Here is a 14,123-nt window from a genome sequence, read left to right as displayed (position 1 = left end):
GTGTAGGTGCCCCCCAGTCAAGGCTGATGAAACACACAACGGAACAGAATTAGCACGTGAACATCCAACACACGTTTGATTCTGTTTGTCATGTCTCAGGCCCCTCCCTAAACATTATTCAATCGATCGTCGCTGCACATATAAACAGGGATACATATATTGTCGAAAAATTTAAAGCAGAGGTGGATCTAGAGCACCGGGCAAGGTGGGCTCGAACCCTCGTTATCACTATTCGAAACATGCACCCTCTCCTAGTCTCCTAAACCCTAACCCTCCCTACAAATTAGGTGCCTATGAAAATTTGGACTGATAGGCTAGAGATGAATTAATAGAAGTCTTTTCGCGAGCCCCACCACATGTGCCCTCACACCTACGCTCGACTTCTCACGCGCCGGTCTATGCCCGCTCGTATAGCAACAGGTCCACGTCGCCCGGACGTCACCCAACAGCTGCAGCGGGTGGGTCCCATTGCAACATGTGCAACACCAGATCTATTTTTGCAACACCTAGATAAACACTTGCAACATACACCTGAAACACTTGCAAAACACCTAGAAAACACTTGAAAGCCATTGCAAACATATTCAACATCCAGATGAAACACTTGCAACATAGATATGAAACACTTGAAGCATACACTTGCAACACGCATGTATATGTAACATCCAGGTCTACTTTTGCAACATCCATATGAAACACTTGCAACATACATCTGAGACAGATGAAACATTTGGAACATATACTTGAAACGTATGTCTAAAATAGATGAAACATTTTGAAAAGACACTTGCAACATACGTGTATAGCCATTGCAACATGTGCAACATCCCGATCTACTTTTGCAACATCGATATAAAACACTTGAAACATATGTTTGCAACATGCTCTTTCAATACAAACATCTCCTTGCTGCTTCGGCGAATGGAGGCTCGTCGGCGCGTGGAGATCACCGGTGCGCTCGTCGGTGGCGTGGAGCTCGCCGGCAACGCGGAGCTGGGTGGCGACGCACAGAGGGCGGGGTAGGGGCGGCACGGACGACGGTGGCGCAGAGGGCGGGTGGGTGGCATGTGAAGGTCATCGGTGTGCTAGCTCGGCGACGGGCGGAGTTCGCCGGCAATGCGGAGCTAGGCGGCGGCACACAGAGAGCGGGGTGGGGGCGTCATGGGCAGCAGTGGCGCAGAGGCCGGGCGGGCGGGCGCGGCAATGGTGGCGTAGAGGGTGGGTGGAGCGGCCGGATGATCAGATGCCCTAACCCAACATTTCTGATAAATATAATAATGCTGTCAACACAAAAATGGGGCAGCATGCACCCGTTTACTCATCCAAAACGGCTCACCGCACACGGGCGGCAAACGGTGTGGCCGGGCGGTGTTGCATGCTCGTCGCCGCCGATCGACGGCGACCAAATTAAATGTAGTAGCCTGCAGTTGAGGGAAACATTCATTAATTATTAGGCTCTTGCCGGTGTGCAATGCATGCACGATACCACACATGATTGATGTTGCTTATGGTTTAATTTTGCCAGGCATCAAGCCTGGATACGGAGAGTATTCAAACAAAAAAGAAATGCACGTACGTACGCATGTACACGAAAAAGTAGTTTCTAAAAGGAAAATGAGCTATATGGCGCTGTCGCACCAGAGAACAGCGACCTTTCTAAAAGGCGTGCACTGCATTTGCGGTGGGAGTTGGTGACCGTGCAGCTTGCCTGACCGCAACAGCGACGGCTCATCGCCGGCCAGCCGGCTGGTCGTCCGTCCGCCACCGCCTGTTCAACAACTAAACGCTGGTGCCGAAAGCTCGTTCAGATTCACTACTTAATTAAAGAAGACGATGAGCTGAGGCTAGGCACACGTGATTAGTCGGTGTTAAACGTGACAGCCCCATGTGAACGCCGGCAATGTTTACATGTGAGAAATAGGGGGGAGATTTTACGAGCTATATGAGTCGCCATCATCCGGAGTGTGTGACCTCTCTCCCCAACAGCTAACATCATAGGGGGGAGATTTTCATATAAAAATTATATTTATTTAATTCCGCAAAAAAAGATATGATTTTTCTAAGATATATTAATCATATCAAACCATTTTTTTGCGGAATTAAATGAAGATATTTTTTATATGAAAATTATAGATCTTGATGAAATCTACAACTTTCTAATTTTGAGTTTTTTTCATTTGAAGTCATTATGATGCTCAAAAAAAATTAATGACATATTTAGACTTAAGAGTGTTTTCGACTTTTCACATCTGCAGTTTGATGGCGTTAGAGCCCAAACTGACGGCAGTGGCATGGAGGACACAAAAAAGTTGGAGCAGTGACGCTGAAGACCGCTGAACTTTTTCAGGGGCTCACGAGAAATTACGATCTTTTTTAATGGCACACAAGGAATTCCCCAAATAAATGTATACGGAGACATGAGGTGTGTATGTGGTTCCTGGTGACACTTATTCGTGCACCCGTGGTTTATTTTCTCCCTGCAAAAGTTGATAGTCAGAAATTGCAAAGTATTATTCATTTAGAAATGTATACAACCGACAGAACATCTGTACCACTACAAAGGATAAACGGTATGAGTGTCTAACCACTAGATACCAACTCATCCCTCAAAACAGGCATGACCTCATGGTGACTGCATGCAAATGACACAAGTTCACTCTGAATACCTATGAGGTCCACCACGTGGTATGGGTACTTCAGTTTGCCACTCGTTCTCCAGTGCCTTGCCATCCTTGACAGCAAGGCCCCAATGCTCCAATCCGGGTTCATGACGGTCCTCTTTGCCTCCACCCATCACATGGAGCCGCCCACGCCAAAGCTGAGTAGCTAGTGCATACCTGAATTTTTTTCACAAAATAAGTTTTTTTTTTTTGGGGTGCTATGTGCCAGCAACAACTAGAGCAATACAGAATGCAAGCAATGAACCATTTCAGCAGATTTTGAAAATAAACATTGGCAGTATATAGAGGGCCTTACATTACAATAATTCCATGTATTCCTAAAAGGTTAATCTCATTTTGTAGGATTAGGCCGATCAAGTTGAATACTAAAAGATTATTCTCCATACAAAATACTACAATTTGATTCTTAGTTAACTGCTCAGACATTAAAAATGAAAATTAGAAGCAAAATTATAACAAGCAGATGGCTGGCATTATGTGTTTAACATGTTTGTTGAATAGGAGAATGAATTGGTAAAGCCAATGGACTAGAACCAAATTTGAAAAAGCGCGTACATGATAATAAATGATATATAGAAGAAAAAAACATAGAAAAGACATAAGCATCACTCCATGAACAGGTTTATGGCTAATAAACTAAGTGCACTGTACCATAAATACCTAGGAAGTGGTAAAGGAGGCAACTCCTGCCACTCTCTAGTCTCTGTCGAAAACGAAGTTGCGATTGATTGAGGCACGGCACTATAGTCCATACTGTCCTGAAACTGCATAAATGTACCTACCATATGAGGCCATTCCTAAATGAGAATGTGCCATGTGTTAGAAGTGAAATTGTAAACATCGACATGAGAATGGACCTGAAAAGCAAGGAACAAAGCAATATATCAGAAAGGAAGGATACTGCCAAGATTTTGCAATAGTAATCATTCACCAAGTAAGAAATGTTTGATCTTGCTCATTTACTACAGACTATTTGAAATCCTAAACGTTATGAACAGTTCCTGGAGAAGTTGAAACCTTACAGCTAGATACTACACAGGTTGCTTCGATGTAATGGAATTAGCTCATAATTCAGCACAACCGAGCACTAGCCGTTCGATCTTTTAAGTGAAGCGTGAAAACATTGCGAAAAGGAAATCGTCCAGACTCCAGAGGGCGCGATAGTAAGCAAATGTGCCTCACATGGTCGATGTCCCCGTACCCGGCGAAGACGTAGAGGAGATCCCCAATGTGCACCGACGCCCCGTCGAGGCGTGGCACGGGCGCTGCGGCCATCTCCTCCCAGTCCCAGTGCGGCGCCGGCAGGTCTGCGTACGTAGCGTTCAGGTGTCCCACAGCCTTGGCGCGCTTCCGCATCACCTGCGAGAGGAGCAATGGTTAGAGTAGATAGAGCGACGAAAATTGCTCAGAACATGTTGGTTCGTGCCAGGGCAATGCGGCGCGCGGCGGCGTGGTACCTTTCTGGAAGAGGAGGCCGAGAGCGGGGAGGCTCGACGAGATGAGCAGGCCCAGAGGAAGTTGGCGACGAGGGCGAGCGCGAGCGGCACCGCGAGGCGGAGCGGCAGGGGCTTGGAGGCGGCCATGGCGGGTTCGAACGAATGGAGGGGGAGGGGGAGGAGGAGCGTGGGGAGAGAAGAAGAGGACGACGCGTCGGCGGCGACGACATGGGCGAAGCTTTTCTGTGGGGTGGGTCGCAGAAATGGTGGGCGGCCGCGCGATGGCGAAACCGCGGCGGATTTGGGTGACGGCACCGGCGTCACGGCGTCCTGTTTCGGCGCGCACGTGCGAAAGGGGAGCGCGGGTCCGGACCCACGTGTCCGCGAGATAGTACGAGCCCGATGGCCATCCGGCTCGCAAGTAGCGGCCCGGTTCTGTCGGCGTCGGCCCACATCGTGGCCGTCAGCCCAAGTCATGCATCCTGACTCCTGAGAGGCCTTCTAGTGTTATTATATTTATGTTTTTCGCTGTACTTTTTCAACCAACGAACAATATTTTTCTCTCACAATAAATCAGTCAACAGTACTTTCAACCATGGTTTATCAGCCAATCGAACAGAGCAAATTTGTTCTTCTCAAAAAAATTATGTTTTTGTGTTTTCAATGTACTTTGGTGTGATTGATTTAATCATTCTCAAAATCTGATTACCAGTTTGGAAACATTCATGTGACGATTTTGAAATAATAAAGTTAAAAAATATTTAGTATATTTAAATTTGGAGCTACTAGTCAACATTTCAAAAAAAACTAAATTTAGGGCACTTTGGAACGCATGAATTTTATATGAAACGTAGAGGATTATCACAGGAATTAGTTTATTTTTATAAAAACACGTAGGAAATAGAAAAAAAATCCTATATTCTAAAGGGGGTCTCAACATTTCTTGAAATCTTACTAAACACTTTGCAAAAAACATTTCAATGTTTTAATGTAAGATATAAGAATAATGCCTTTAAAATGTTGAAATAGAGGGTTTAAACTCCAATCTGCAGAACACCACACCAATGTTTTCGTAGCATGGCAAGCTACTTCAGATTGATTAAAAAGTCGCGATGTACACAGTGCGAAAGAATGTGTATGAAAGCACACACCAAAATTGAGAAGAGCAAGCATCCGAAACAACCCATTATATTGCAGCTTTTTACAACCATACTTAATTTAAATGTAAATTCTATAAATTGAAGTGAAGAAAGTTCTAAACAGAATCAGTAAGCAACTCAATAGGGGTAACCATATTGAAAATGCTCTGCAGAAGACTATTCCATCAATAGCACGTGAAACATTCGAAATAAAACAAAAAATCACATGTTGGAGACAAATCCCTCACTATTAGACCCTTCTCTGCCCCTACTGCATATATGAAAACAACAACAAAGCCTTTCAATCTCAAGCAAATTAGGTAGGGGGGGGGGGGGGGGAGCGAAGCCAAAGCATGTGCATTTGATTTCTAGTAATCAGCCCTAGTCACTAGTCAGTAGTCACGATTCAAACTACCTAAACAGTGAAACAATGATGAAATGAAATATACATAACTAGCCTGCTGAATTTGAAAAATACAAGTAAATTTAAGTCATTTTCCTCACGAAGGAAGTTTTTATTAAAGACCCAAACGCATTTGTCAAGGTGATACAAGACTTACGATAATATTTCCAACCTCCTCTTAGAAAATGAAGGCATTTCCTGCCTCTACAACTACAAGTCCACATAACCAGAGGACTTCTAGCACATAGCCAAAGTTCTTGTAGATGCGATAGTGCTACTTGCCAAAATCATAATCACGAGACACTTTCCACAAATTTTAGCTTTCCACATTTTTTCTTGTTTGCGGATTTTGCGGGGAAAGGCTTGTCTCGGTTTATCTTTTCCCCAGACCCCACTCATGTGGGAGCCTTCGACACTGGATCTGCCTTTTTTTTTTTGCGGTTATTGTTGACAATCGACAGATGGACAGATATCAACATCACGCAAGTGACAGCAGGAGTCCATAAGAAAAAAAAAAACCGCCAAGTCTGGGGATCACAATGGCTGTACTGAAGAGCCTCACATTTTTTGACCAGCAACCGTTCCAAGGAAGCTGTCAAACAAAGAAAAAAGAGAACTTGTGGTAAGGCATCATGATAACATGGATCCGATTCATACTGGTAGCGCTTGCTCCTAAGATGCCATGACATATCATATTATCCAGAGATCATACCTGATTTTCTTGCATTAGAATGTTCTGATGTGGAACTCTTATGTGCTGCCATGTCGAACCAAAGAAAGAAAAGCGAGCAAAGAACATATGTACAGATCCAAGACTGAACGCAAGTCAGGAACAGAACATACTTTATTTTGAGTTGACTGACCAAAACTTTTTTTTTTTTTTGCGAGTAAAGATCAGCAGGTTCTGGAATGCATCACTGGATGGAGGAAACACATGTCTCTTCAAGGGGATCATTGTTGATCATAGCACACACTTTCCATGCAGAAACCAAGCTAAAAGGTATGAAAACTGGAATCTACACCAGTTTGAACAATGGACAGGGTTCAGATTACTTTGGTGATTGACTCAGCGCTGTTGCCTTTAGAATTGGACAAAAGCTGCAACAACCTTATTCAGTTTTATGTAATGTTATATACATAGATAAGAGTAGAACAAAACGATTACAAAACTGAATTACCCACATTGCACACACATATGTACAGTTCACTAATCACATTTGTAGCAGAAGACATTGATCACATTTGTAGCAGAAGACGAAGATTATATCTGTTCTTTAGGTTGAAACCACAAGAAGTTACCTGACAAATCAGATGTGCGGCAGAAACATATCTACTGCACAAACTTATACAAATATCCAGAGAAACTCAACCTTAAAAACTCAAATGCTAAGAACCTGACAGCTGACAAGTTCAGCAGTTGTGATACTTTTCGACGCAATGGCTTTCCAAACATCTGCCTGTTCCAAGGAGACATCTGGGACTTGGCATGTTATGCCAGTCAAAAGGGCTGGCGAATCCATTGGTTTCAGAGAGTCCGTTTGCATGACATCGATTCTGCTACCCGCATCCTTGATGATCAAATGGAGCTTTCCAAGAAATCCAACAAGCAAGTAAGGACTGTCTGACTCGGCAAAGGCCCCAACAGGTACCTGGCTTACAGCAACCTTCCAAGTATCCTCTTGAGCATCGTACATCTTTATCTTGGCACTGCCAGAAGAAGTTGCTGGCTCCAAGGCATACAGATTGCCATCTATAACAACGCTCAATTTCGTTCCAGCCTGCCTTGCAGGCCAACCTTCACCCATGCCCGTAGGCATTTGTTCCCATGAATTTGTCTCCGGATCAAAGATCTCTCCACCAACATCAACAGCGAAGGGCCAGGAATGAAGGCTCTGAGGAACATATAGCTTCCCTCTGTATGAGGTCACTCCGGTAGCAATAGGCTTCAGTAGATCAGCTAAGGCCATCGGTAGAGCTTGCGATTTGGAGAATAACATATCTGGCACCTCAGCCCAAACCCCAGTTGCCGGGTCAAACACTTCAGCGGATTTTAGCGGAGCTAACCCATTCTTGCCTTTGCTGACACCGCCAACAACATACAGCTTGTTGTTCAACAGGCTAGTCTTGCAAAAGGCACGCCCGGTGCTCATCGGGCTCACCTCCTGCCATGAATTGACAGAGGGATCATACCTCCACACGCATTTCATCGTGGAAGCTCTAGAGAACCCACCCAAAACATAGAGGCAGCCATCAGCAGCGCCGACAGCACAGCCACAGAATGGTATACTGCCTAACAATTCCTTATGACCAAGCCAGCCTCTGATAATGTCAAAGATACTTATGCTAGCACTCACCAGATCCCCCAAGCCCAACCCATAGACTCTGCTATGACTGATCCCAGGCATGAGTGGCAGCCTCTGCCATTGGTTGCTAACCGGATCGAAAGCGTGCCAAACCAGCTTCTGATCATCTGCCGTCTTCATCAGTATGTACAACCACTCTTCGGCCACACCGAGCTCCTTCCTCAGCCGGTACAGCTCTGCGCTGGTTATCGCCGCCTTCCAGCTCCGGGAAACCATCTTGGCCTTGAGGTACCCCATCCGCGGCATCCTCGCGAGGATTTGCAGAGAGATCTCATCCGGGAGCCCCGGGATCAGCCTCGGGTGGCCGTGGCTGCAGAGAGGGGTCGAAAGCCGCATACTCTTGGAGGAATCTGGTCGTGGAGCTTCGCCGTGCTCCCACTGCTGGTCCTTGCTGGCGGCGGAGCTCAAGAACGCCCCCATTTGATGTCTCCTTGGCTACCTGTATCTACAGATAAATTAAGCAGAGAAATTCACAGCGGATCAAAGGGCAAAGGCACAATTTGAGCAGTAAAAAATGGAAGAAAAGATGGGGAAAATCTATAAGAGCAGCTCCAGTGTGTTGTCAAACCGAACCGTGAGGAAAGGGAAAGGGGAGTAGAAGTCGATTTCAACACTGGACAAACCGAACCGAGGGAAAATATTTCTCGGTTCGACTCTCAAACATGGTTCGAACTCAGGGAATAAAAAATTTGCACCGACTCTCAATTCTCAAACATGGTTCGAACTCGGCGGACGAGAAGAGCCTCGACATTGCTCAAACTTGTGTTGGAGAAAAAGCGGGATCAGCCGCCTGTCCAGCCATGGACGAGCGCCTCTGGTCCAGCCATTGACGAGCTGCTCCGCCAGCCAGCAAGGGCGACGAATTTGTCTGCCCAGCCACCAAGAAATTGATGCGCAAGAGTCAAAAATCCAGTCACGAAATATACAAATCCGGGATTTTGGGGAAGCAAGCCATTGATTTTAATCGAGGATTTGGGACGGGGCTTGCTGAACGAGACGGATTGAGCGGCGCTGGGTGGCTGCGGGTGAGGATGAATCGGGGAACCGAAGGGGAGGGGGTTCGGTCGGAAGTTGGGAAAGGTGGAGGGGAAGAGAAATCAGCCGCAAGCTTCCAAAAATCAAAATGGAGGAGCCACCACGAGCTGCTGGGCTGGGAAAATTAAAGAAATCATGTACGTGAAGGAAGAGCTAACCAGTTTCCGCAAGCGTCTTTCATCTCGCGCTTAGCAATAGCAATGGCCACCGCGACGAGCTCGACCTGCATCTGCGGATTGGGAAGCGCCGTAGCTCTTGCCGGCGTTGGAGACGAGGACAAGCCGTCGGCCTGGAGAACAGTGCGTAGAGAAAGAGGAGCTGTGAGATATTTATCGCGCGGGCAGGCCAGCGGCAGGAGAAAAGGACGCCGCCGCCGCCGGCGAGGTGTTTTTTTTTTCTTTCCTTTCCTGGTTCCTCCTTGTAGTTTACTGCCACGGAGTATTAAATATAAATTAAAAAATAATTAATTACACAGTTTATAATTAATTTATAAAACGAATCTTTTAAATCTAATTAGTTCATAATTTAATAGTATGATACTACAGTATACATGTATAAATGACGAATTAATTAGGCTTAATAAATTCATCTCGTGAATTACTTACGAATTCTATAATTTATTTTTTTATTAGTATCAAAATACCTATACGATATCTATATAACATTCGATGTGACACCTAAAACTTTATACCCTGAATTTAAATAAGGCCTATATCTATTTATCATCCGAGTGATTCTGGAGGTCGTCTCACTCAATTTGTTAATGATTCTGCTTGCTTGAGTTTATTTAAAACTATTTTTTAGTTATAAAAAATATTTTTCTCTTATAATATTTTAGTATAAATATTAGCGTAAACTAAATTTTAGCATCCGCAAACAGCATTATCTACTGTCCGATCTCTCTAGTACGTTTCGATTTGCATTCTGCGCTGCGGCGCAGGGCCGTAGCTGGCTAGTGGCCGCGCGGTGGGAGGCAGGCTCAGCAGCACAGGCACAGCACCCCGGTCACACTGCCCACCTCGACCCCTATGCCTGTTGCCTACTACTAGTACGTATAGTAGAATAGGGAGGCTGAGCAGCACAGAATCGGGCACCGCCCAGTTTACTGTTAACTAATTTAATGTGAGAAAAAAAATATTGTTCTTTGGTTGATAAACTATGACTTATAAGTCAAATACGACTAAACGAATAGGCCACGGTCTGACCACCTCGGTCTTTGTGCTTGTTGAATTAGGGGTGTTTAGTTTCACGGACTAAATTTTAGTCCCTGTCTCATCGGATATTTGGACACATGCATGAAGTATTAAAATATAGACTAATTATGAAACTAACTGCACAGATAGAGACTAATTTACGAGACGAATCTTTTAAGCCTAATTAGTCCATGATTTGACGATGTGGTGCTACAGTAAATGTGTGCTAAAGACGGTTTAATTAGGCTTAATAAATTCATCTCGTAAATTAGTCTACATCTATATAATTAGTTTTATAATTAACTCATGTTTAGTCCTTCTAATTAGTATCCGATCGTTCGATGTGATATGGACTAAAATTTAGTCCGTGCAATCAAACACCCCTTAGTACCCACTAGGCCCTACCATGGATGTTTATACAGTGCGGAGCTTGACAGTGACATAAGAGGGGCCTATCAGTACTAATTTGTTACTAAATCGGTTTTAAATTATAGTTCGTTTGACTTTTTTATCCTAAATTTAATCACTCGTCTTATTAAAAAATTTATGCTAAATATTATTTATTTTGTTGTGGTTTGCTTTATTAATAAAAAATCTTCAAAATGATTTAAATTTGACTATGTTTGCACAAATTTTTTGAATAAGACGAGCGATCAAATTTAGGTTAAAAAAGTCAAACAAATTATAATTTAAAACGAATGACTTACTATGTATACTTGTTATTAATTTTAATCACCAGTTTAATAGCTACTTAATGGAATTTTCAATCAGCAAGGAGGGGCCATGGCCCTCTTTGGCCTGCATGGAGCTCCGCCAATGTGTGTATATGTATATGCAAATTTGTTTCTTTAATAGGTACAGATTACATCTTATTAGACTATATTTTATTATTTCTGTTTTAGTGTAAACTCTAAGTGTAAATTGTTTATTCGTACATAGAATGGTTAGGATTATTTGAAAAGTTATCTAATTTTTTTGGCCTTTTTATTTTATTTTCTGTATATTTTATTTGGTTGTCCTTTGAAATTTTTTAATTTGGCTTTCATTGAAATAATCTGGCAATTTTTTTAGTTTTTTTATTTTCTGTATGTTATATTTGGTTCTTCTTTGATATTTTTTAATTTGGCTTACGTAGAAATAATCTAGCTATTTTTTTTGTTATTTGGATAGTTTTTTTTATCTATTTGGTCTAGATCAAAGGGTCATGAAAATCAGGCGTTACGTGGACAAGAATCACTCGATTTTTATTTGTTGCCAATCGGGTGACGATGTGGCGTCCAACACTCGAGTGTAACGGCCGTCAAAATCACTCGACCCATGGGTAGACAGACACTGACCACTTGAGTGAGCAATGATGCGGCTGCAAGTTTCTCTTCAATCAGTGGACCCACTTGTCAGTTGCTATAAGCACATTCTAAATTCTAGAACAAGAAATTGTTTGCGCTCTCCTTCGATTCCTTACACACTCCGTTAAACTTATGCTTCACGGTGAAGCTGATGGTTTCAAAAAAAAAAAAGAGAAAAGAATGAAGATGTGAAGCACCACTTGCATTCTGTTAAGGTATGAAAACGAATCGAGATAACTTATGTTCCGTTTGGTTCTGTTTTCGTTTTCATATTTGTGAAAAAAAATATGGAAGCTGGACCGGAAGTGGTATGAGCCTATGAGGTATTTTTTTTTTGTGGGATCATGTTTTTAGGAAGAAACAGACTCGTATTCATCCAACGTTTGAACCCTATCTTTATCTAAAATATTAGACTACCCACGGTGTGTTGATGCTTCAAACCTCTGTTTTCGTTTGAGGCTTGACGCCCACACATTGCAGGATGGAATTGAAGCATATCGAGGAAAGGTTCATTCATCGATGCCTGTCTTAGGAGAAAAAAATGTTGCCCCACTTGTAGATGGCTTGAGGAGATGAGGCCGGTGTAACACCCAGGCCCGGTACACGGCACAAGCAGGCACATACTCACTCTACCGAGGGGTGGGTCTCACCTACGTAGCAACCCGTTTACGTTTTCGTCCTCGCTTTGCGTAAAACGGTTAATCGAATGTTACTACGCGTCATTGATCTGGCTATTTAAGTCGGTCTGGCCGCCCTATATTCCCAGACCAAAGGCTGAATGCACAGTGCCCGCATGCTGCGGCGCTGCAGTACCCGCTTTTGTCTCAGCCCACTCGCAGCGGTTACAGTGCCTCGGCCCAACCGGAATTTGGCCCATGCGCTGGGTCTCACATCCATCCATCTTCAATGGGTTCGACGTCCTCATCGAATGCTAGACCGGCTTACCCTTACGGGACAAATGCCTAGGATCGACTCTCTTGGCCACGTCCATATTCCCAGCTCCCCGGTCCAAGTGCCATGCTCTCACAAGAGCCATGCGCAACCTGCCCGAGCTATCGAGCCATATGTCCGTGAAACCGCGAGAGTTGGCTCTGAATATCATTTGTAACACCCCAGGCCCGACACACGGCACAGGCCCACTCTACCGAGGGGTGGGCCCCACTTACGTAGCAAACCGCTTGTGTTTTCGTTCTCGCTTTGCGCAAAACGATTAACCAAAGATTACTACACGTCCTTGGACTGACTATTTAAGCTGATCTGGCCGTTTAGGATTCACGGTTTAAGACTAAAGTCTGGCCACAGCGTTTCTCGGTGCTACAGTACTCACGTGAATAGTGATTGACCAACAGTGATGTGCGCTACAGCACCCCCATTTTGGCCCAGCCCACCTCGGTGCTACAGCTCGGGCCACAGCCCACGCGCAGCAGTTACAGTGCCTCGGCCCAACCGAAATTTGGCCCATGTGCTGGGTCTCACATCCGGCTACTAGATGAGCGAACTAATTGTTGTTCTAACATGCTGTTCTTGCACGATGGTTCCCGCTGCAACAAGGGGCGAAGCTACTGAGTGTAAATACACCACCCAAAACTTGTAAAAATAATGGTTTTTTTTCTAAAATTTTATCATATATACACCACCTATAGCAAGTCTATGCACCCACAAGCATGGGCGGATGTATATAGTCATTAGTGGGTGCGGCCGCACCCACACAAAAAAAAAATAGTGATTATAGTTAAATTTTTACCATATTCGCACCCTCAAAATAAAAGTCTATGCACCCACAAGGAAAGCGCACCCCCCTTGAATTTTCTCTAGCTCCTCCACTGCCTACCAGGCAAGTGCACCATCCTCTAATTTGCTCTTGCCTCGCCACTGGTTGCAGCTCTTTATGAAAATGGAGCACCGGTGTTGACTGATGGAGCATCAGACACACTGTGGCTAGTCTTAGTTTAAGAACTTAAAAAGGTTCTCCTGAGAAGCATCAAGAAACCTGTGACGGACTTCAACGAGGCTAGCTCCTAACCTGTCAAATAGGAACACGAAGCCATGTCATGATCTATCTTACCTTAAATTTCCAGTTATCGTCTGTATTTGTTTATTTTCATATTCTTGTATTATTTGTATTCCATTTTCGTTCTCGTTCCCGTTCTGTTCTTTGTGATCAAATATGAAATAGAAACGAAAATGGTTATGTGGATTTGCCGTCCGTTTTCATCTCTAATTGTGGCACACGATCAATCATAATAAAAACTAAAAAAAAAGCTACTCTCCCAGCTCTATGGTGGTTCACTTAATGAATTGAATGTTGTGGGATAGATATTTTTACATACGGTTGGGTAAGTGAACGTGGAAATGCGTTACCATCTGCCTATAAAAATGATTTTTATATCAATAGCAGTGTCCTAGCTAAAGATGGGTTTAAAAAGGTCAAGCATGCTCCCAACCAAACGTTCGTTAGTCAGAAAAGAAAAGGAGGAGACGATCGAGCTGGAAGGAAACCAAGGACGTCAACCGCAAAACTTTGGGA

General features: G+C 44.0%; 1 protein-coding gene and 1 pseudogene across 2 annotated transcripts; both read right to left on the bottom strand.

Annotated features, from left to right (window-relative positions):
* Positions 1 to 1,407: 1,407 nt before the first annotated feature.
* On the bottom strand, positions 1,408 to 4,455 carry LOC136499434 (kelch repeat-containing protein At3g27220-like; annotated as a pseudogene).
* A 2,244-nt stretch (positions 4,456 to 6,699) lies between these two features.
* Positions 6,700 to 9,446, bottom strand: LOC136500606 (F-box/kelch-repeat protein At1g22040-like). Of its 2 annotated transcripts, none has more exons than XM_066496002.1 (2): positions 9,216 to 9,446; positions 6,700 to 8,461 (listed from the first exon to the last, which is right to left on the bottom strand). In XM_066496002.1, exon 2 carries the CDS (start codon positions 8,440 to 8,442, stop codon positions 7,039 to 7,041), a length of 1,404 nt encoding a protein of 467 aa, XP_066352099.1. In that variant the 5' UTR covers positions 8,443 to 8,461; positions 9,216 to 9,446; the 3' UTR covers positions 6,700 to 7,038. The 2 variants fall into 2 exon arrangements, with proteins under 2 accessions (XP_066352099.1, XP_066352098.1); XM_066496001.1 differs by having other exon boundaries at positions 6,701 to 8,467.
* Positions 9,447 to 14,123: the final 4,677 nt, after the last annotated feature.

The sequence above is a fragment of the Miscanthus floridulus genome, chromosome 13, assembly GCF_019320115.1.
Source record: "Miscanthus floridulus cultivar M001 chromosome 13, ASM1932011v1, whole genome shotgun sequence".
NCBI lineage: Eukaryota > Viridiplantae > Streptophyta > Magnoliopsida > Poales > Poaceae > Miscanthus > Miscanthus floridulus.
The sequence above is the reverse complement of the archived record's forward strand: the minus strand, read 5'-3'. Positions and strand labels throughout refer to the sequence as shown.